The 21,509-nt window shown below is 48.6% G+C and overlaps 1 protein-coding gene across 2 annotated transcripts in view; it reads left to right on the forward strand.

The window, feature by feature from the left end:
* Positions 1 to 21,509, forward strand: part of LIMS2 (LIM zinc finger domain containing 2) — a 64,561-nt gene that overhangs the window by 8,293 nt on the left and 34,759 nt on the right. The window contains exon 1 of one of the 2 annotated variants that reach the window (XM_054477141.2): positions 19,233 to 19,758. The exons of the other annotated variant lie outside the window; for it this stretch is intronic. Coding sequence (XP_054333116.1) covers positions 19,748 to 19,758 — 11 coding nt within the window. The 5' untranslated portion in view covers positions 19,233 to 19,747. Of the gene's footprint in view, positions 1 to 19,232; positions 19,759 to 21,509 lie in introns of those variants that run through there. 2 annotated transcript variants of the gene reach the window in all.

A 21,509-nucleotide genomic window follows, 5' to 3' on the forward strand; every position in this document is an offset into this window, starting at 1 on the left:
GAAAATTATTTTCATAAAAACTAACTCAGCGATGTTTTAAGATTTCAAAATCTTGTTATTTAGACAAATGTGACTGGTTTAATATTTTTGGCTTAATAAAAACAGCTATGGGCCGGGCGCAGTGACTCACGCCTGTAGTCTCAGCACTTTGGGAGGCTGAAGCCAGCAGGTCATGAGCCCAGGAGTTCAAGACCAGCCTGGCCAACATGATGAAACCGCGTCTCTACAAAAATACAAGAAATTAGCCGGGCACGGTGGCGCGCGCCTGTGGTCCCAGCTTCTGCAGAGGCTGAGGCGGGAGGGTTGCTTGAGCTGGGGAGGTCAAGGCTGCAGTGAGCCTAGATCTTAACCACTGCACTTCAGCCTGGGTGACAGAGGGAGACCCTAAATTAAAAAAAAAAAAAAAAAAAAAAAAAGGAAAACTCATTTAGAAAGGGCTAATTTCTGTACAATTATTTTCCTTCTCTGTTGATTTTAAATAAACATTTAAATACTTTATTGTCATGGCCAGATGCAGTGGCTGTCGCCTGTAATCCCAGCACTTTGGGAGGCGGAGGTGGGTGGATCACGAGGTCAAGAGATCAAGACCATCCTGGCCAACATGGGGAAACCCTGTCTCTACCAAAAATACAAAAATTAGCTGGGCGTGGTGGCGCGCACCTGTAGTCCCAGCTACTCTGGAGGCTGAGGCAGGAGAATCCCTTGAACCAAGGAGGTGGAGGTTGCAGTGAGCTGAGATTGCGCCACTGCACTCCAGCCTGGCGACAGAACGAGACTCAGTCTAAAACAAAAACAAAAACAAAAAACCCAGAAATTATTGTCAGTTTGAAATGAATAGCCAAATAGTTTCTCATGATTTGACTTCTATTTTAAGTGGTTAAATCTCTTGATAACTTTGCTTTTTGCCTTCCCAATATTGAGTCCTAATGTAAAATAAAATAAGATAAAATTCCTCAGGTTTTGCCTGGAATGTCATTTTTGAGAATGGCATTCATTTGGGATAGCTTTGATGTCTAAACACTCTGAATTTCCCAGAGAGTCCCTGAAAGCACTTGTTGTCTTGTTGTCTATTCTTTGAAAATGAGGTTAATAAGGGCCGGGCACAGTGACTCACGCCTGTAATCCCAGCCTGTAATCCCAGCACTTTGGGAGGCCAAGGTGGACGGATCACAAGGTCAGGAGTTCGAGATCAGCCTGGCAAATATGGTGAAATCCTGTCTCTCCTAAAAATACAAAAAAATTTGCTGGGCGCGGTGGCGCATGCCTGTAATCCCAGCTACTCGGGAGGCTAAGGCAGGAGAATTGCTTGAACCCAGGAGGCAGAGGCTGCAGTGAGGTGAGATCGTGCCAGTGCACTCCAGCCTGGGTGACAGAGCGAGACTCCATCTCAAAAAAAAAAAAAAAAAAAATGAGGTTAATCATGTTTATAATTATTTTGTCAAAAAATTTTGACTTTATTATCTCATTTTGCAGGATGCAGAAACAACCATATTTCCTTGTCAGTCGCACTATTGTTGTAATGAACTGTCATCTAGTCTTTTGTATTTGAACATTATCTGGCTAGATAAGGAATTCCCCCTTTCTATTTTTCTCATAAGTTATCTATAATTCATAACAATTTAGTAGACTGTACTTTTGTAAACAGAAATGAACTGTTTGTAAAATGATTTCTTCATGCCCGACCCCTCTAGAATTCAAAACGCTTACTGAGTATTCTTATTTTCATGGAAATGTAAGTTGTTGTCATAAATTGAGTAAGAATATGTCCTTCTTGTTAATGGGAAATAGTTGGAAACATTGGTGATACAACCAAGGCCTTGTCTGGAATGTCATATTTGAGGATGATGCTCATTTAATCATATATGACCAGACACTTTTAAGGAGCTAAGGTTGACTTTATGGAGCCAACACTTACAAAGCCCTCTTGGAAAAACCAGCCTGGTATCTGGCTTACAGTGTTCCCAGAATTATGAGTGAGTAAGGAAGGTCGACCTTCCTTACTTTCCTTTCCTGGCCAACCCAGGAAACTTAGGATATTTTGGGAACCCTTCTAAGAGAAGAATTTGCTCAAATCTATAGGTACTGCCAGTGAGATCTGGTGGTGAGTTCTTAAGTTGGCTTCTTGGCCCCAGTGGTTTTTAAAAGTTCACTCCTTATGCAAAATTCTAATAAAGCAAACTCAGAAGGCCTGTGGTAAATGGCCATTCTTGCTGTGCCTATAAAAGTAACCAGGCCAAATCTAATCAGACCAACGTTGTCTGACGTGGTGTGTGTAGGGGACCGGGGGTGGGGGATCGATAATAAGCTTTCTTTGAGGTTATTCTTATCAAAATGAGGGAGACTGAAGAAAAATACTTGTGTTTCAATGGAAAGCCATGCACACTTCATAGCACATTTTTCTAGGTTACAGGTTCTAGCCTTGTTCATTGTATTTAATCTACTTTACCTCTTTGTAAATCACAAGTAACTGATGGATATGTAAACACTCTCTTGTCTGCTAGAGATTCTTCCTCAATGTATCAGAATAGATTTTGACACCTAGCTGCTAATTGGACTGGATCCTGCTACTTTGCCCATACTGTCAATCATTACCAAATTTTTCATTCTTCCTGTTTCCATTAATATCTGGTTATGGCTGAGTGTGGTGGCCTCATGCCTGTAATCCCAGCACTTCAGGAGGCTGAGGTGAGAGGATTGCTTGAGGCCTGTAGTTTGAGAACAGACTGGGAGACACAGTGAGACCTTGTCTTTACAAAAAAATATAATTAGCCAGGTGTGGTGGTACACACCTGTACCCCTAGCTACTTGGTAGGCTGAGGTCGAAAGATTGCTTGAGTCCAGGAATTCAAGACTGTAGTGAGCTATGATGGCACCACTGCACTCTAGCCGGAGCAATAGAATGAAACCCTGTCTCTTAAAACAAAAACTAAATGAAGATTAAATGACAATGTCTCACTGGCGAGTATCAATAAAGGAGTAGAAATTATCAAAATGAACCAAATAAAAAATTCTGGAGATGAAAAGTACAATAACAAAATGAAAAGGCCAGGAGTGGTGGCTCACATCTGTAATCCTGGCACTCTGGGAGGCTGAGGCAGGAGGATTGCTTGAGCCCAGAAGTTCGAGACCAGCCTGGGCAACATAGTGAGACCTTGCCTCTAAAACAAAACAAAACAAAAACAAAATGAAAAATTCACTGGATAGGATAAACAGTAGATTTGAGTTGGCAGAAAAAAGAATCAGTGATCTTGAAGACACATCAGTAGAAATAATACAATCTGAAAAACAGAGAAAAATATGAAGAAAAATGAGCAGAGCATCAGAGCAATATGGGACACCACTAACTGCACCAACATATTGATATGGTTTAGCTCTGTGTCCCCACCCAACTCTTATATCAAATTGTAATCCACAATGTTGGAAGTGGGGCCTGGTGGGAAGTGATTGGATCATGGGGGTGGTTTCCAATGATTTAGCATCCCCCTTGGTTGTGATAGTGAGTGTGTTCTTGTGAGATCTGGTCATTTAAAAGTGTGTAGCACCTCCCCCCTCCCTCTTTCTTCCTCCTGCTCTGGCCATGTAAGATATGCCCATTCCCCCTTTGCGCTCTGCCATGATTGTAAGTTTTCTGAGGCCTCCCCAGAAGCTGAGCAGATGCTGCCATGCTTCCTGTACAGTCTGCAGGACCATGAGCCAATTAAACCTCTTTTCTTTATAAATTACCCAGTCTCTGGGATTTCTTTATAGCTATGCAAGAATGGACTAATATAGAAAATTGGTACTGAGGAGTGGGACATTGCTATAAAGATACCTGAAAATGTGGAAGCGACTTTGGAACCGGGTAATGAGCAGAGGTGGAAAGAGTTTGGAGGGCTCAGAAGAAGACAGGAAGATGAGGGGAAATTTGGAACTCCCTAGAGACTGGTTAAATGGTTGTGACCAAAATGCTGATAGTAATATGGATAGTGAAGGCCAGGGTGAGGAGGTCTCAGATGGAAATAAGGAACTTAATGGGAACTGGAGCAAAGATAACCTTTGTTATGTATTCACAAAAGAACCTGGTGGTGGTGTGCCCCTGCCCTAGGGATCTGTGGAACTCTGAACTTGAGAGTGATGATTTAGGGTATTTGGCGGAAGAAATTTCTAAGCTGCAAACTGTTTAAGGATGACCTGGATGCTTCTAACAACCTATGCTCATATGTGTGAGCAAAGAAATGACCTGAACCTGCAACTTATATTTAAAAGGGAAGCAGAGTGTAAAAGTTTGGAAAATTTGTAGCCTGGCCATGTGGTAGAAAAGAAAAGCTGATTTTCGGGGGAGGAATTCAAGCAGGCTGCAGAAATTTGCATAAGAGAAGCCCAGACATGGGCTTGGCTAATAGCCAAGACAATGGGGAAAAGGTCTAGAAGGCATTTCAGAGAACTTCGTGGCAGCCCCTCCCAGCACAGGCCTGGATGCTTCAGAGGACTGAATGGTTTTCTAGGTCAGGCCCAGGGCCCTGCTGCCCTGCACAGCCTTGAGACTCTGCTCCCTGCATCCCAGCTGCTCCAGCCCCAGCTGGCTGAAAGGGGCCCTGGCTGCTGTTTCAGAGGGTGCAAGCCATTAAATTTGGCAGCTTTCATGTGGTGTTAAGCCTGCAGGTGCACAGAATGCAAGAGTTTAGGCTTGGGAGCCTCTGCCTAGATTTCAGAGGATGTATGGAAATGCCTGGATGTCCAGGCAGAAACCTGCTGCAGGGGCAAAGCCCTCATCCAGAACCTCTACTAGGGCAGTGTGGAAATGTGGGGTTGGAGCCCCCACACAGAGTCCCCACTAGAGGACTACCTAGTGGAGCTGTGAGATGAAGACTTCTGTCCTCCAGACCTCAGAATGGTAGATCCACTGGCTGCTTGCATCCTGCACCTGGAAAAGCCACAGGCACTCAAGACCATCCCATGAGAGCAGCCATGGGGGCTGAACCCTGCAAAGCCACAGGGGGAGAGCTTCCCAAGGCCTTGGGAGCCCAGCTCTCACACCAGTGTCCCCTGGATGTGGGGCATGGTGTCAAATGAGATTATTTTGGACCTTTAAGATTGAACGACTACCCTGCTGGGTTTTGAACTTGCATGGGGCCTGAAGCCCCTTTCTTTTGGCTGATTTCTCCCTTTTGGAATGGGAGTATTTAACCAATGCCTGTACCCTCATTGGAAGTAACTAACTTGTTTTTGATTTTACAGGCTCATAGGTGGAAGGAACTTGCCTTGTCTCAGATGAGACTTTGGACTTTTGAGTTAATGCTGGAATAAGTTAACACTTTGTGGGACTGCATGATTATATTTTGAAATATCAGAAGGACATGAGATTTGGGAGGGGCCTGGGGCAAAATGATATGGTTTGTGTCCCCACCCAAATCTCGTTTTAAATTGCAATTCCCAGTGTTAGAAGTGGGGCCTGGTGGGAGGTGACTGGATCATGGGGGCAGTTTCTAGTGGTTTAGCACCATCCTCCTTAGTCATAATAGTGAGTTCTCATAAAATCTGGTCATTTACAAGTCTGGGCCAGGCGCAGTGACTCACACCTGTAATCCCAGCACTTTGGTAGGACAAGGGGGGCAGATCACCTGAGGCCAGGAGTTCAAGACCAGCCTGGCCAACATGGTGAAACCCTGTCTCTACTAAAAACACAAAAATTAGTTGAGTATGGTGGTGGGTGCCTATAATCCAGCTACTTGGAAGGCCGAGGGAGGAGAATTACTTGAACCTGGGAGGCAGAGGTTGCAGTGAGCAGAGATTGCACCACTGCACTCCAGCTTGGGCCAGAGTGAGACTCCAGCTCAAAAAAAAAAAAAAAAAAGTAGCACCTCCCTGCTCCTTCTCTTTTCCTTCTGCTCTGGCCATGTAAGATGTGCCTGTTTCTCCTTCACCATCTGCCATGAGTATAAGTTTCCTAAGGCCTCCCCAGAAGCCAAGCAGATGCTGCCATGCTTCCTGTACAGCCTGCAGAACTGTGAGCCAATTAAATCTCCTTTCTTTATAAATTACCCAGTCTCAGGTATTTCTTTATAGCAATGCAAAAATGGACTAATACTCATAAGAATAATGGAGAGAAGTGAGAGAAAGGGACATAAAAATTATTAGAAGGCACAATGGCTGAAAATTTTCCCAAATTTATTTGCTTATTTAAAATTTATTAATATTATTATTTTTATAGAAAGAGTCTTGCTCTGTCACCCAGCCTGGAAGGCAGTGGCACAAGCATAGCTCACTGTAACTTTGACTCCCTGGCTCAAGCATTCTTCCTGCCTCAACCTCCGAAGTAGCTAGGACTACAGGCATGCACCCCAATGCTCAGCTAATTTTCAAGTTTTTTGTAAAGACAGGGTGTTGCTGTATTTCCTAGGCTGGTCTTGAACTCCTAGCCTCAAATGATCATCCCACCTCAGCCTCCTAAAGTCCTGAGCTTACTCGTCACCTAAAGGCAAGAGTCACTGTGCCTGACCAATTTCCCCAACTTTGATGAAAAACATTATTCTAAACATCTGAGAAACAATGAATTTCAAGTAGGATAAACACAAAGACATTCACACTCAGACATATTATAGTCAAATTTTGAAAGCCAAAGATAAAGATAAAATCTTAAATGCAGCAAAGGGAATACAATTCATTGTGTACCAGTTGTACAATAATATTGACAAATGATGTCTCATCAGAAGCAATGGGGGCTAGAAAGCAGTGGTATGACATTTTCAAAGTGCTTAATAGTAAAAACAAAACAACAACAAAAAACCTGTTAACCAATAATTCCATACCCAACAAAACTATCTTTCAACAATAATGGCAAAATAAAAAGCACTCCAAAATAAATAAAATCTGACTGAACTTATTGCTACCAGGCCTGAGTAACAAGAAATATTTAAGGTTTTTTGGATAGAAAGCAAGCGACACCAAAAACTAATTTGAATCTACATGAAAAACAAAAGTGTTGGTAAAAGTAGATAATTACAAAAGAAAGTATAATTGCATATTTCTTCTTCTTTCTTAACTGATCTAAAAAGTAATTGCATAAGAAAATATGCATGTAACTTTTTATGGGCTATGCACATATAAGAATGTAATATATGTCAACATTTTGTCAAAATGTTATTTAATAGTAAGCACAAAGGAGATGGATGAAAAATTACAGCCAACATCTCTTATGAATATACACAAAAATCCACAACTAATTACTAGCAGCCAAATCCAGCAACATATACAAAGGATTATATACCACATCGAAGTGGGATTTATCCCAGGAATGCAAGGTTGGTATAATATATTAACATCAATCACTGTAATACACTACATTAATACACTGAAGGACAAAACTCATATGGACCTTTCAACAGACATAGAAAAAGCATTTGACAAAATCTACCATTCTTTTTTTTTTTTTGAGATGGAGTCTCACTCTGTCACCCAGGCTGGAGTGCAGTGGCACGATCTCGGCTCACTGCAACCTCTGCCTCCCAGGGTCAAGCGATCCTCCTGCTTCAGCCTCCCGAATAGCTGGGACTACAAGCAAGCGCCACCATGCCCAGCTAATTTTTGTAGTTTTAGTGGAGACAGGGTTTCACTATGTTGGCCAGGCTGTTCTCAAACTCTTGACCTTGTGATCTGCCTGCCTTGGCCTCCCAAAGTGCTGGGATTACAGACGTGAACCACTGTACCCGGCCCACCACTCTTTCATGATAAAACAAACAAATGAAAACAAGAACAGGAGAGGACTTCTACCAACAATAGAAGAGAGCTTCCTCCTCAACACAGTAAAGGGGTTTATGAAAAACCCACAGCTAAAATCATATATATATTTTTTGGCTCACTGTGTAGCCCAAGCTTGGAGTGCAGTGTTGCTATCCTGGTTCACTGCAGCCTTGACTTCCTGGGCCCAAGTGATCCTCCCCACTCAGCCTCCGAAGTAGCTGGGACTACAGACAGGCGCATGCCACCATGCTTTGCTAATTTTTTTTTTTTTTAAATTTGTAGAGACAAGATCTCCTTACATTGCCTGCTCTGGTCTTGAACTCCCGGGCTCAAGTAATCCTTCTGCCTCGGCTTCCAAAAGTGCTGAGATTACAGGTGTGAGTCACCATGTGTGTCCTAAAATCATGTTTAATGACGAAAGACTGTATGCTTTCAGTCTATGATCAGGAACATGACAAGGATGTCTGCTCTTTCCACTTCTAGTTTCTAGCCAGGGACAATAGGTAAGAAAAAGAAAAGGCATCAAGATTGGAAGAAATGAAGTAACACTACCCTCTATTTGCAGATGACATGGTCTTGTGTATAGAATAGTCTAAGGAATTTCCAAGAAAACACTGGAATTAACAAGTACAGCAGGATTTTAGGATACAAGATTAACATGCAAAATTTATTCATGTTTCTATATGCCAGCAGTCATAATCTGAAAAGGAAATTAAGAGAATTGCATTTGCAATCATATCAAAAGGAGTAAAATACTTAGGAATAATTTATCTAAAGGAGTACAAGACTTACACACACTGAAAAGCACAAAACATTGTTCAGTGGAATTAAGGAAAATCTAAATAAATGGAAAGACATCCTATGTTAATGGATAAGAACACTCCTTTATAGTCACACTCACTCCCGTACTGCAACCATTCCCAGTCTCTGGCAACCACTAATGTATTTGTCATCTCTATAATTTTGTCATTTGAAGGATATTATGTGAGTAGAATCATACAGTATGTGATCTTTGGAGGTTGCCTTTTTTCACTCAGCATAATTCCCTTGAGATATGTCTGAGTCGTTTTGTGTATCTTACCCTGCCTTGTTATGTAAGCCTTGAACATTTTTTAGAATTCCGTTTTTACTTATCTGTACCATTTTGGGGGTATATCTCTGTATAGTTTTTTTGTGGTTGTTCTAAAAAGCCATACATATGTAACTTATGCATAGCCTACTGGTGGCAACATATTACCAGTTCAAATAAAGTGTAGAAAATTTACCTCCTGTTAATTCCCTGTATATAGTCAGGAGTCTCCAGAGAAATGGAACCAATAAGATATGCATATATATAAATACAAAAGGAGATTTATCATGAGGAATTGTCTTGTATGACTATGGAGGCCAAGATGTCCCATGATCTGCCACCTGCAAGGGGAAGGTTCAAGAAAGATGGTATAGTCAGAAAGGCTGAGAACCAGGGGAGCTGATGGTATAAACCCCAGTGCAAGGGCAAGAAAAGATGAGATGAGACATCCCAGCTCAAGCAGGCAAGAAGGAAAAAGGGTGAATTCCTCCTTCCTCTGCCTTTTGTTCTATACAAGTCCTCAGTGGATTGGATGGTGCCCACCCACGCTGGGGAGGGCAGTGTACTTTGCTGAGTGAGTCCACAGATTCAAATGCTAACCTCACCCAGAAACACAGCAGCAGACACAGCAGAAACAATATTTAATGTGGGCAGACAACGGCCTGTCAAGTTGACACGTAAAATTAGCCAGCACAGTTAATCCGTTTCCCTCCCCCATGTATAATCCTCTTAAATTTCTTTCCTGGCCCACGATAGTTTCATCACACACACGTGCTTATCAGCATTCAGTGGAATACTTGGGGGAACCCTCTAGAGATCTGTGTCCGCTCTCTGTGCAGCCTCCTCCTGTCTGGTATCCAGTCCTGTGGCGTCTGGCTGCCTTGGTCTCCCTGTACTCTCAGCTCCACAACTCAAGGAGTCTTCTCAGCCCCACCTGGCTTTCCCCTCCCTGGGCGAGGCCTTGGAAGTACTCTCACAGCAGAACGCTGGGGCAATCATGGCTTCCTTTGTTTCCCATCTCTTACAGGTCACTGTCCCTCGCTGCCTGATGTTCAGTATCTCAGAAACAATTGTTTCATGTATTTTGTCTGGCTCCTGCTACTCCATCTTGGCTGGGTACAGAAGCCTTAGTAATTATTTCTTGTTTTAGAAAATATAGTTTTTTAATAAAGATATGTCATTGTATTCATATTGCATTCATATGTAATAGTTTTCTTATTGATTTGTAAACTAATAATGAAATATTCTTGGCCGGGTGCGGTGGCTCACGTCTGCAATCCCAGCACTTTGGGAGGCTGAGGCGGGCAGATCATCTGAGGTCAGGAGTTCGAGACCAGCCTGGCCAATATGGCGAAACCCCATCTTTACTAAAAATACAAAAATTAGCTGTGTGGTGGCATGCGCCTGTAATCCCAGCTACTCAGGAGGCTGAGGCAGGAGAATTGCTTGAACCTGGGAGGCAGAGGTTGCAGTGAGCCGAGGTCGCCATTGTACTCCAGCCTGGGCGACAAGAGCGAAACTCTGCCTCAAAAGAAAAAAAAAAAAGAACTATTTTATTTATTGTTTTTGAGACACAGAGTCTCGCTCTGTTGTCCAAGCTGGAGTGCAGTGGTGCCATCTCAGCTCACTGCAACCTCCGCCTCCAGGGTTCAAAAAATTCTCCTGCCTCAGCCTCCTGAGTAGCTGGGACTACAGGTGTCCACCACCATGCCCAACTAATTTTTGTATTTTTAGTAGAGACAGAGTTTCGCCATATAGGCCAGGCTGGTCTTGAACTTCTGACCTTAGGTGATCCACCACCTCGGCCTCCCAAAGTGCTGGGATTACAGACGTTAGCCACTGTGCCCGGCCATAAATTAATAATGAAATAATCTTAACATGTATCATTTAAATTTCTATTATTGTAAATATTGATAGATATAGGCCATATAAATAAATGCTCTTTGATATACTCAACACTCCTTAAGAGTATAAGACAAGGGTATTGAGACCAAAAAGTCTGAGAACCACTTTCACATACGAGTTTTCTTACCCCTTACAACATTCTTATGAGGAAGGTACTGTTGTTATCAACCTTATTTTATAGATGAGGAGACTGAAGCCGAGAGAAGTGAAGGAGTTGTCCAAGATCATACAGTGAGTGTGAGACAGTATCTGAACCCAAGTAGCCCGGCTCTGTAGTCTACGTTCCAGGATCCACCGTGCCACGCTGCCTCCATTAGCATATGTTTTCAGACTGTTACAACACTTTTAAGCTTCACAGAGTAAACATCAGATGCAGGCCCAGCCCTGTTCTTTCCCAGCGCCTGCACCCACTTCTTGTCCAGCAGAGGCCATGGGCTCCAAGTGTCTTTGCGTTGCCCACATCTGGCAGAAGGTGTGTGGTTGATTTCCCTCACCCTTTGACCTCACACCAATGGGCTGGATGCACATGGACAGAAGTGCAGTGGGGTTGCAGCTTCTCCTGCAGGTACTTGGCAGAGGCGGTGGGCCTGCCCGTAGCTGGTCAGCCCTGTGCACATGCACGTTTGGCAGAACAACGTTAGTGCCGGGCCAACTTACTGTGCTGTGGGCTTCCCAGGCTGCCTCTACTGGGGCAGATCTCAGGCTAGTATGCAGCCATAACATCTGGAATATGAAAAATGAGTTTGAGAGTGAATTGGTTTTCAAACAGAGTCTGTTATTATTTTTCTTTCATTTAAAAAAAATATTGGTATGAGAGACAGGGTGTCGCTCTGACACTCAGGCTGGAGTGCAGTGGTGCAATCATAGCTCACTGCAGGCTAGATCTCCTGGGCTCAAGCGATCCTTCTGCCTGGGCCTGCCAAGTAGTTAGAGCTACAGGTACTGGTCAAACTGTTTTTTATTTATATAAATCCAGTTCAGGAATAGATATGTTGGGTAAAGTGATATTTGAGATTCTTTGAGCAAAACAGGATGATATACACTCTACATTTAGGCAGCTCCTCATACAAGTGTGAAACTTACCAAGAATATTTACAACAACAGGCTGTAAATATTTACTGAGCAGTTTACACTCTGGCGTATAGCATATTTATAACATGCGGGTAGGTTATTTTTAAAAATGTAACAATACATGGGGCTGGCCATTGTGGCTCACACCTGTGGTCCCAACTACCCAGAAGGCTGAGGCAGGAGGATTGCTTGAGCCCAGGAGTTTGAGGCTGCAGTGAGCTATAATCACTCCAGTTTACTCCAGAATAGGAAACAGAGTGAGACCCTGTCTCTGAAAATCCAAAGTGGCTATAGAGTAATACATCACTGGTTTCAACACATCTTCTAGTGCCCGCTTTATCTCTAGCTGCTCTCTGTTGGGCTCCGTGTTGTGTAAAAGCAAACAGTCCCACCCTGGAGGGGTGTAAAATTTGACTGAAAATGCAAACCAGTTGTGCTCATAAAAGTTGGACACAGAAATCATGTACACAGTATACATAAATCTCAGCACTCCTTCTTCCAAATAGCACAAGACCAGGGAGATCCTGGGGCAGAGCACATTGTGAGTGGTGTCTCTCAGCTACAAGACCCAGGGCAGCCCTGATGCGCACTGATACGATGCAGAGGCCGACAGCTGCCATTTATTTATGAAGAAACTGATATGAAATTGCAAACAGAGGCCAGGTGCTGCCCAGTGGCTCTCACCCATCACCCCAGCACTTTGGGAAGCCAAGGCGGGAAGATGGCTTGAGCCTGGGAGGTCAAGGCTACAGTGAGCTGTGATCCTGCCACTGCATTCCAGCCCAGGTGACAGAGTAAGACTCTGTCTCAAAAAAAAAGAAAGAAAGAAAGAGAGGGAGAGGGAGAAAGAAAAGAAAAGAAAGAGAGAGAAAAAAAGAAAGAGAGAAAAGAAAGAAAGAGAAAGAAAGAAAAAGAAAAAGAAAAAGAAAGGAAGAGAGAAAGGAAGAAAGAAGGAAAAGAGGAAGGAAAGGAAAGATTGCAAACTACAAAATGATCACAATCAGGCAAAAAATAAATGTACATGGTTAAAAGTGAACAAAGTGTTGCAGTACCTGTCTTTTGGAGGTGATTTTTCTTCTTTCTACTTCTGGGCATTTCTAATACAATGAAACTTTTATAGCAGAAAATTATAAAATAATTCATTTATGTTATTTTAATATAAATGGTCCTGAGATGTTCCTCTTTTTAGGGAAAATAGTACTTGGCAACACAGCATCCTGGTAGCTGTTCTTGGGTTGTTCACGTAATTAGTTGCCCGGATTCTTTTCACTGTGGGGCTTCTTTTGCAGTTTGTCCGTGGATACTGTGAGCATTAGACTGTCCGGCGGGGCTCCTGCGCTCAGGGCTTCGGGAAATGCTCATTTTGGGGCTGCCCCTCTGCCCGCGTCTCTGGATTCAGAGGGCAGCCTCTGCTCCTTTTGTTTTGTGGGCCTGGCTCTGGGCCCTGAGCAGCACCTCCCCGGGGAGGCCGCCTTTCCTTCCGCGGCTTCTTCCGTCTCCTCCTGACCCCAAGGTGCCTCCGGCCTCTGCCTCCAGCTAAGGACCTCTGGCCAAGCCTCCTGCCCAGGGAGAGGTGAAGCTGGAGTGCCTGGGTGCCCCGTGGTGGCCGGACACTCCTAGCGGCTGCTCAGTTTTGCACGTGGCTGTGCCAAGCCGGCCAGGCAGCTGCTATTTCCCTCAGAGAAGTTGCTCGCGGAGCTCAGGCAAGGAAGCACCGGAGGAGGCGCAGCGGTGTCTCAGCCACGGAGGTAAAGACCCTGTGATGGGCACGGGGCCCCGGGAGGTCCTTCCACCTGCCAGTCGCTGCACTGCCCCTGCAATTCCCTATACTCTGAGTGGTTGTGCTAATGTTGCTCATTTGGGGTCAAGGAACAGCCCTGGAGCGGCTGCTCTCAGTCAGGGGCCTGGGGACGGTGAAGGTTCAGCCCACCGTGGCCGCACGCGGGACCTTCTGTGGGCGAGGCCACGTCTGCACAGGCTGGGCTTGGGATGGGCAGCTGCTCCTTCCCCTGGACAGAGTGGGACAAGCTCCAGTGGGAAGGTCACAACGGGAAAAAAGAAGCAAAGTGACCCTCAGTATGTGGAAGAGACACTCTCAGAGGCAGGGAGAGGCTGGTGCCCCGCAGGTGAGAAGCTCTGCGCCCAGCAGGCTTCTTGCTGGATACTCGACGGCATGATGTGTTGAGGTGTAAAAATGTGGCATTCCTGGATATGTGGTGGGCGCTGCCCTCCGGTAGCCAAACCCGTGAGATGAATGGCGTCTGTCCCAGAGCAAAGGCGAGAGTGAGATGGCCTTTTCCTCCCAAACTCCAAGGCCAGGTCATCTTTGGAAAATTGTGAAGCTTAATGGTCCACCTCCACTCCTGAGTAAATCAGACTTTCAAGAAGGGCACTGTGTTCCCCTCAGACTGAAAAGAATCCCTGGGTCTCTTGTGTGTTCTGCAAATGTTGAGAGAATTGTGGATCGACATTCCCCCAGCTTCTCTCACTGAGCTGCCGAGTGGCACAGGGAGAAGGAAGGCCATTTTGTGCTGGTCAGAGGGTGTGTCTAATGACAGTTCTGAGGGCAGGCTCATATTTTTATTTTTATTTATTATGATTATTTTTAGAAGACAGGAGATTGCTCTGCTGCCCAGGCTAGAGTGCAGTGACACAATCATAGCTCACCGTAACCTCGAAATCCTGGGCTCAAGCAATCCTCCCACCTTGGCCTCATGAAGAGCTAGGCCCACAGGCACGCACCATCGTGCCCGGCTAGTTTTATGCTCATATTTTTAAAAAGAGACATTTACTTTTCAATGTGTTGTGAAGCCTGTGGGTGCCAGGGGCGGTGTGCTGCTCCCTATTCTTCCTTTGGCCCAGGGAGCCGCCCGGGAGGGCTCCGGCTGTGCAGGTGCTTCCCCGCTCCCCACCGGGGGGTTCTTCACAGCCACTTCCTGAGTTAACTTTGGTCTCGCAGGAGGCGGCTGACGGCTTTGAGCTTTGTGTTGATATTCGGCAGGTCTCTGTGTTTTGCCAGTTCCCAGTGCCCTGAAAGGGACAGGCCTTAACCAGATTTGGGGCAGAGGCCTTGTAGAGTGGCCGTCTGGGTGGCCCTGCATCACACGGGGCCATCCTTAAACAGTCAGCATGAACAGCCTACCTGTTGGGAAGGCATGCTGGCTCCTGCTCCAGGACCTGGGCTGTGGCAGGAGACCCTGAGGCCTCCTGAGAGCTGCAAGGCCTTCTCCATTCCCTGTGGTCACATGGGGACGGGGCTGTGGCTCTGGATATTGGAGGAGGCTCCTTGAGGCACTTTGAGACCCCGGGTTCTCCTCAGCCTCCTACTGCTGATTAGCCACACTGACCAAGCCCAGCCCCTCTCTTGGCCCTGGGTCCCAGCTCCCATGAGCGCTGGGCCCTGGGCTGTCACAGGTAGCTGTCCCCTGGAGTAGGGAAGGGAGAAGGTACAGGGTGGAGAAACTCGGGTACCTGCCCAGCAAAGGGGGTGCCCACCTGCCCTGAGCCCCAGAGGGCAGAAGGCTCGTGCCCAGGGAGATGCTGCACCTCTTTCACCTTCTAGGACAGCTGTCATGTCACTCTGTGGCCCAGCCTCAGCCTCAGAGCCCCATCTGTCCCCCAACGAAGACTAAGTGTGTGATGTGATTCAAGCCACTCTCTGAATGTCCCTCAGTGATGCCATCCTATAAGACCTGGGCATGGACACTGCTTTCTCACCTTCCCTCTCCTTCCCCTCCTCACTTCCAACTGCTGTCCCTTCTCTGCCTCCTTTCAGAGCATTCTCCCCCCAGGGGCACTGTGTGCAGCACTCTGGGGAGCACCGTCTGCACAGACCCCAGGGAGAGGTGCTCCTGGGGGAGGCATTTCAGGGGCCCTGCCTGCCCCTCTGCAGCTGGACTCAGGCCCCTCACTCCCATGGACCAGCTCTTGACCCAAACCCAGATGCCTCCCTGGCCTCAGCAGGCAGCGGTGTGCACACGGGGCAGTGGCGCACCTCCTCCCTGGAGCTCTTTCCCTCCGGGCTTCTGTGGCACCTCACGCTCTCCTGCTCTCCCCCTCACTTCCTGCCAGTCCCACCTCTTACCCTTGGAGGGCTCCTGACTGGCACAGACACTCCAGGGTCTCCGTGGAGCCCCAGAGTTGAAATTCCATTTGCACCAAGCCTTCTGCGTCTACGCTGGAGAATGGACCTCTCTTCCCTGCTCCAGGTTCACGGTGCCCCGCCCACCATCTCCCCTGGGATGCCTGGGGAGGGCCCAATGCAATGTCACCCCTCGCTGACCTGCCCAGACTGCCCCACTGCCACCAATATCTAGGAAAGCAAGGCCACCTGCAAGTCCTCTTGACTCCCACGGCTGAACATTCACACCTGCCACATACACATCTGCCCCACAACCACCACACCTGTGCTGACCACGCCCACGCCGGCCCACATCCAGATTCCCAGCAAATCCTGTTGGTTGCAAAATAGATCCCGTATTTGACGCCTTCTCAACATCCCTACTGTCGCACGGCCCAAGGCACCAGTCCCTCCTGGACGCTCACCATAGCCTCTAATCAGACTGTCCCTGAGACCACTCTGTCCCTCACACAGTGGCCACACAGCAGCTAGGGACACTTTCCCCTTTTGCTATGAAAAAGTTCAAGCACTCATCAAAGTTGAAAACCCGGATACCCACCACCTAGATTCTCCCATTAATATCGTCGTAGACTCACGTTACCACCTCTCTGTCCATCCCTTTACCCATCTCCCCATCTTGAGTTCATTTTTTAGAGGCAGAGTCATGCTATGTTGCCCAAGCTGGTCTTGAATTCCTGGCCTCAAGTGATCCTCCCTCCTCAGCCTCCCCGTAGCTAAGGACTAGCTGGGACTACAGGGATCCACCACACTGGCTCATCTTGATTTAAACAATGTATTTCAAAGTAAGTTGTAGACATCAGTACCTTTCTACCTAAACACTTCGGCATTGTACGTCATTAACTAGAGTTCAGTATCGTTTACAGTATTTTTCTTTTGAGGTAAAATGTACATATAATGAAATGTGCAAATCCTGGCCATATATTCCATGAGTTTTAACAAAGGCATATACACTTGCGTGACCCAAACGCCTACTAAAACATTGCCCATTACCCCAGAAACTCCCTCACGTTCCTTCCTAGTCAACCCCTGTCCTGCCGCCCCAGGGCAGTCTGGGGTGTAATAGACCAGCTTGAGGCAGCCACCGTTCTGATTTTTTCTACCACAGACAAATGTTGCCTATTCTAGAACTTGATATAGATGGAGAAGGTGCTCTTTTTTCATTCAGTCAGTATTTCTGAGATTCACCCCTGCTGATGCTAGAGTGTTGTGTCTATCTTTGCTTAGAACTCTCCATCTAAGGGTGGAACCCTACTTCTGCTGTGGGCTCCCTCCTTTATTTCCCGTGCCCCTCCACCTGCCACCTCCCTGTTTTCCAGACCCACTGGTCTTCTTTCTGACCTTGCTTACCCCAAGCTCATGCCAGCTCAGGGCTGTTGCACTTGCTGTTCTTCTGCCGGAATGCTTTTCCTGCAGATGGCTGAGGGCTGGCTCTTTCCCTCATTTCGGTTTAGCTTGAATGTCACCTGCTCAGAAACTTTCCCTCACTCTTCACTCTAAAGCAGCCACCACCATTGTCCTTTTCTTTGCAGCACTTACCCTTGTCTAAAATCCAGTTTGCGTATTTATTTATTTGTTTATTGCCCATCCTCCACCCCCTGCTAAACTCCGTGAGAACCTGGTCCATGGCTTCTTGCTCCCCGTAGTACTTCCAGTGCCCATGTGGTATAAATACTCTTGAAGGAACAAGTGGATAAGTGTGTGAATGTGTGATTGCCAGCTTTCCTGCAACCCTGCCCTCTTGGCTGAACTGTGGGAGGCTGGCCCTGGCTCCTTGAAGCCTCTGCATCTCCAACAGGGCTAAGCCATGCCCACAACCCCTACCAGCTGTTACTGAGCTTGCCCTGGCCCAGGGATGAGGCACACTGGGAGCTGCATAGGGTCCTGGTTTGGCCACATACAGATCCATGTGTGCTCAGCTATCATATGCAGGGAGGTTTTTGGGCTAAAAGGCAGGAATGTGGTCTCCTCTGTGGAGAGCGTGGGCCTCTGGTGTAATGCTTTCAACTTTTCATCCTCTTTGGTTCCCGCAAGACCCCGATATTCAATTAACCGTCCAGCAGTGGATTTCCGGTGCACGGCCGCAGCATGCCTATACCTCTGTGTCAGTAGTGGTGGAAAGCCTTTCTCCCTTTATGGGCAGATGAGCCAAGAAATTATCCATACTTATGCTTAATCAACCATCAAATTACAGTTAAGCCGAATCAGCTGAGACACACTTGCAACAAGAAGTAACAACTCGAGGCAGTCGGATCACCTGAGGCTAGGAGTTTGCGACCAGCCTGACCAACATGGTGAAAATTTGTAAAAATACAAAATTAGCTGGGCGTGGTGGCATATGCTTGTAATCCCAGCTACTTGGGAGGCTAAGGCAGGAGAATCGCTTGAACCTGGGAGGCGGAGGTTGCAGCGAGCCGAGATTGCACCATTGTACCCCAGCCTGGGCAACAAGAGCGAAACTCAGTCTCAAAAAAAAAAAAGTAACAACTGCAAAGTCACTCACAATACCAGCCACTTAGGAACAGGTGTCTTTTCCCTGCTTATTTCTGCAGCTGGAACTGCAGGATACTATCAACTCATCTTTTTGAACGGCACCAGTTTATTTGTGGGTTGCAAATTCACACCGTCATTTCTAGATCATCTTTCTCTGCTGCCAAGACTGGAGTAGCACCACATTTACACATCACGCCGCCCAGCTCCCAACCCTCAGTGTGACATCTGGGCTGCTTCCAAAGATGAGCTGCACGCCACTGTCCAGCTGGAAATATCTGCCTTTAGGCAGGGCGAGGGTTTTTTGTTTTGTTTGTTTGAAAATTTCCTCCGAAGAGATTCCCTAAATAGTTTATATCACCCCTCCATCTTAACGCCTCTAATGGTAGCTTCTCAGCGCTTCATTATACAGAGGCGTGCCTGGTTCCCCTGGAAACCTGGAAGCTGGGCATTTGGTTTTGTCGTTTAAGAAATATCTTTCGCCAAGTTAGGGGGATGGCCCGCATCGGGGGATGAAATGGGAATTTCTCGGGGAAAGCAGCCTTGCGACTGAAGAGGGACGCCTCTCGGCTTTAGCCTCCCTGGGGGCGGGACTGTGTGGACTCGGGGGTCCCGGGTGCCTCGGGAGGGAGTCAGTGCCCAGATCCGCGGTGGGAACTCGGGGCTTGGAAAGCCCGGGAGGGAGGTGGTCTCAGCATCGCCCCCACGCCTACCATCTCCTGCACGCGTTTGCGGTTGGGGCGGCCCAGGGACTGCAGAGGGGGCGCCGGGCGGGGCGTCCCGGCGGGGCTGTGGGGGTGGGGGTGCTTGTTCGCGTTTATTATAACTTTACTCCCTTTAAAAGGAAAACTATGCCCGGAATCCGGGAGGTGGCGAGCAGAGCCCGGGTGGGGAAGGACTTGACCCGCTCCCGCCGCTGGCCGCGCTCGGTGTCCCTGGAGCTGGGGCTGTGCGGGTGGCGGGGCCCACCCTCAACCTTTACCCCGACTTCTACTCCCACTCCCACCCCCACCTCACTCTCACCCCTCCAACCCCACCGTCAGCCCCACCTCTAACCCCCACCCCTCCAACCCTACCCACCGCCACCCCCACCTGCCACCCCCCACCCCCACCTATACGCCCGCAACCTCCCACAGTCACCTCCCCAACACCCCTACCACCCTCAGCCTTGACCTCCCCATCCCACCCTCCCCGCGGGCCCCACCCCTCTCGCGGGCGGAGCGGCTCTTGGCCTTTTTTGGGCGTCTCCCTGCTCCGTGGCCCGAGCTGGCGGGCGGGCGCACGGCTGGCGGCTGCCGCGGCAGAGGGAGACCCGCGGCAAACCCGGCAACCCCGGGCTCGGCGTCGCTGCCACCATGACGGGAAGGTAACGGCCCCCACCCACGCCCCCCAGCCGGGGAGGCGGGACTGCGGGACCCCTGGCCGAGGCGCGGCTCGCCCTCGTACAGCCCCGCGGCGCCACGGTCCCCGCTCCGCCCTGGCGCGTCGGATTCTCGCAGCTCCCGGGGCGGCAGCGCCCGTCGGGGCAGGGGTCCCCCAGCCCCCGCGCCTCTTCCTCTGGGCGAGCGCCTGCAGCGGAAGGTGGAGCTCCTGCCCATCCGCCCGCTGCAAGATGGGACAGCCGTCTGCTCACAACCGACGCCCAGGGCTGCGGGAGGGGGTCTTGTCCAAGGTCAGACACCAACCACGGGCAAAAGGTTCAAAGGTTGTGTGCCTCCCCCAACTTCCCCGAGCCCGCGCTGTGCGATCCCCGATCCCGGTGAGTGTCATCTCTGGAGCCTTCCGTTTCCTCCTCTGTAAACTTGGGGTGGTAAAAATGTTAAAAATGATGAAGGGTATGTGGGGACTTGGCCAGAGCTGCGCCCAAGCACCAGCTGTGCAGGGGTTGGTTGGGGACAGGGCGCTCCCCTGGGCCTGGCCCCCCCCTCTGCTCTCAGGCCCCTCGTTGCCATTTCACAGATGAGGTCACCAGAGGCCACAGAGGCTGAGCCACTCAGGAGGCCAATCACAGGTCCACCAGTGTCCGGCCAGTGTTTGTCCCTGCAGCCCTTTCTGGAACCTAGCTGGGTACAAGTGCATGACTCAGGGCTGGGTGGGAGGGGCTGTCTCTGAGGCCCTGGGCTCACCCAGCCAAGTCCTGGCAGGGGGATGCTCTTCTTCAGGATCCCATGACCTGGGGCTCTAGGGGAGCCCCAGCCCCGAGAGTGATGGGTGGCTTTGCTGGGAAAGGGGGCTTGGAGGGTACAGGGCAGTGTCCAGGGTTGCAGTCCCAAATCCCAGGCCCACAGGGGAGCTGCCTGTGATCGCCATTAAGGCTGTGGCCTGGGGTCTCAGGGCAGCCCCAGGAACCAAAAATAGCCTGTAACTTGTCACTTTGTAAGTCCTGCCCTCCAGACACACTTCCCTTTCTTCTCCCCAAGCCTCTCTTCCCAGTCAGCTCCCCTGACTTGGAGTCACCCCTAAGCCTTGGCCCAGGCCCCCAGGAGAGTGGCATCTGAAGGCCCACTGGCTGCCTGTGGTCACCTCCCAGGGTTCTAGCCGGGCGGCCTCCCATTTTCCTCAGAGCGTCCCTGCCAGCTGGCTGGTTCTCACCCTCCGTTTTCTAGGAAAAGAAAGTGGGGAGAGACAGGAACAGGGTCAGGAGCAGCCCCAGCAGCAGCATTGAGGTGGAGGTGGGTGAGAGGCGGTTCCTTCAGGCACAGGAGGGATGGCGAGGAGGACAGAGCCGTGAAGGGTGTGGGGCTGGAATGGGAGGCCCCGAGGTGCCGCTGCTCCCTGGCAAGGGTCCTCTTGCCCCTGAGTCCCTTGGGCCTTTCCCTGGAAACAGAGGCCGTCAGGTGAGCCCGGCTGGAACTGCTGGGAAGGCAGGTGGTGGCGAGCAGGGGCCAGCCTGCCCTTGCTGCTGTGGGCTCCAAGGGCCCGAGAAACTCTTATCCTCAAATGACACAGGGATGACAGTCAGCCTTTGGCGGACACTGTGTAGGGCGTTCCTTGTCCAGACAATACTGCTCGTCTTAGAGAATAAGGAGAAACCTGGAAACATAAAAGATAACAGAAACATAAAGAGAAGGAAACAGCCACAGTTCCACTCCCGAGAGCCTCCCTTTATGCAGTTTG

The sequence above is a fragment of the Pongo pygmaeus genome, chromosome 11 (genome assembly GCF_028885625.2).
Source record: "Pongo pygmaeus isolate AG05252 chromosome 11, NHGRI_mPonPyg2-v2.0_pri, whole genome shotgun sequence".
In the NCBI taxonomy this organism is placed as follows: domain Eukaryota; kingdom Metazoa; phylum Chordata; class Mammalia; order Primates; family Hominidae; genus Pongo; species Pongo pygmaeus.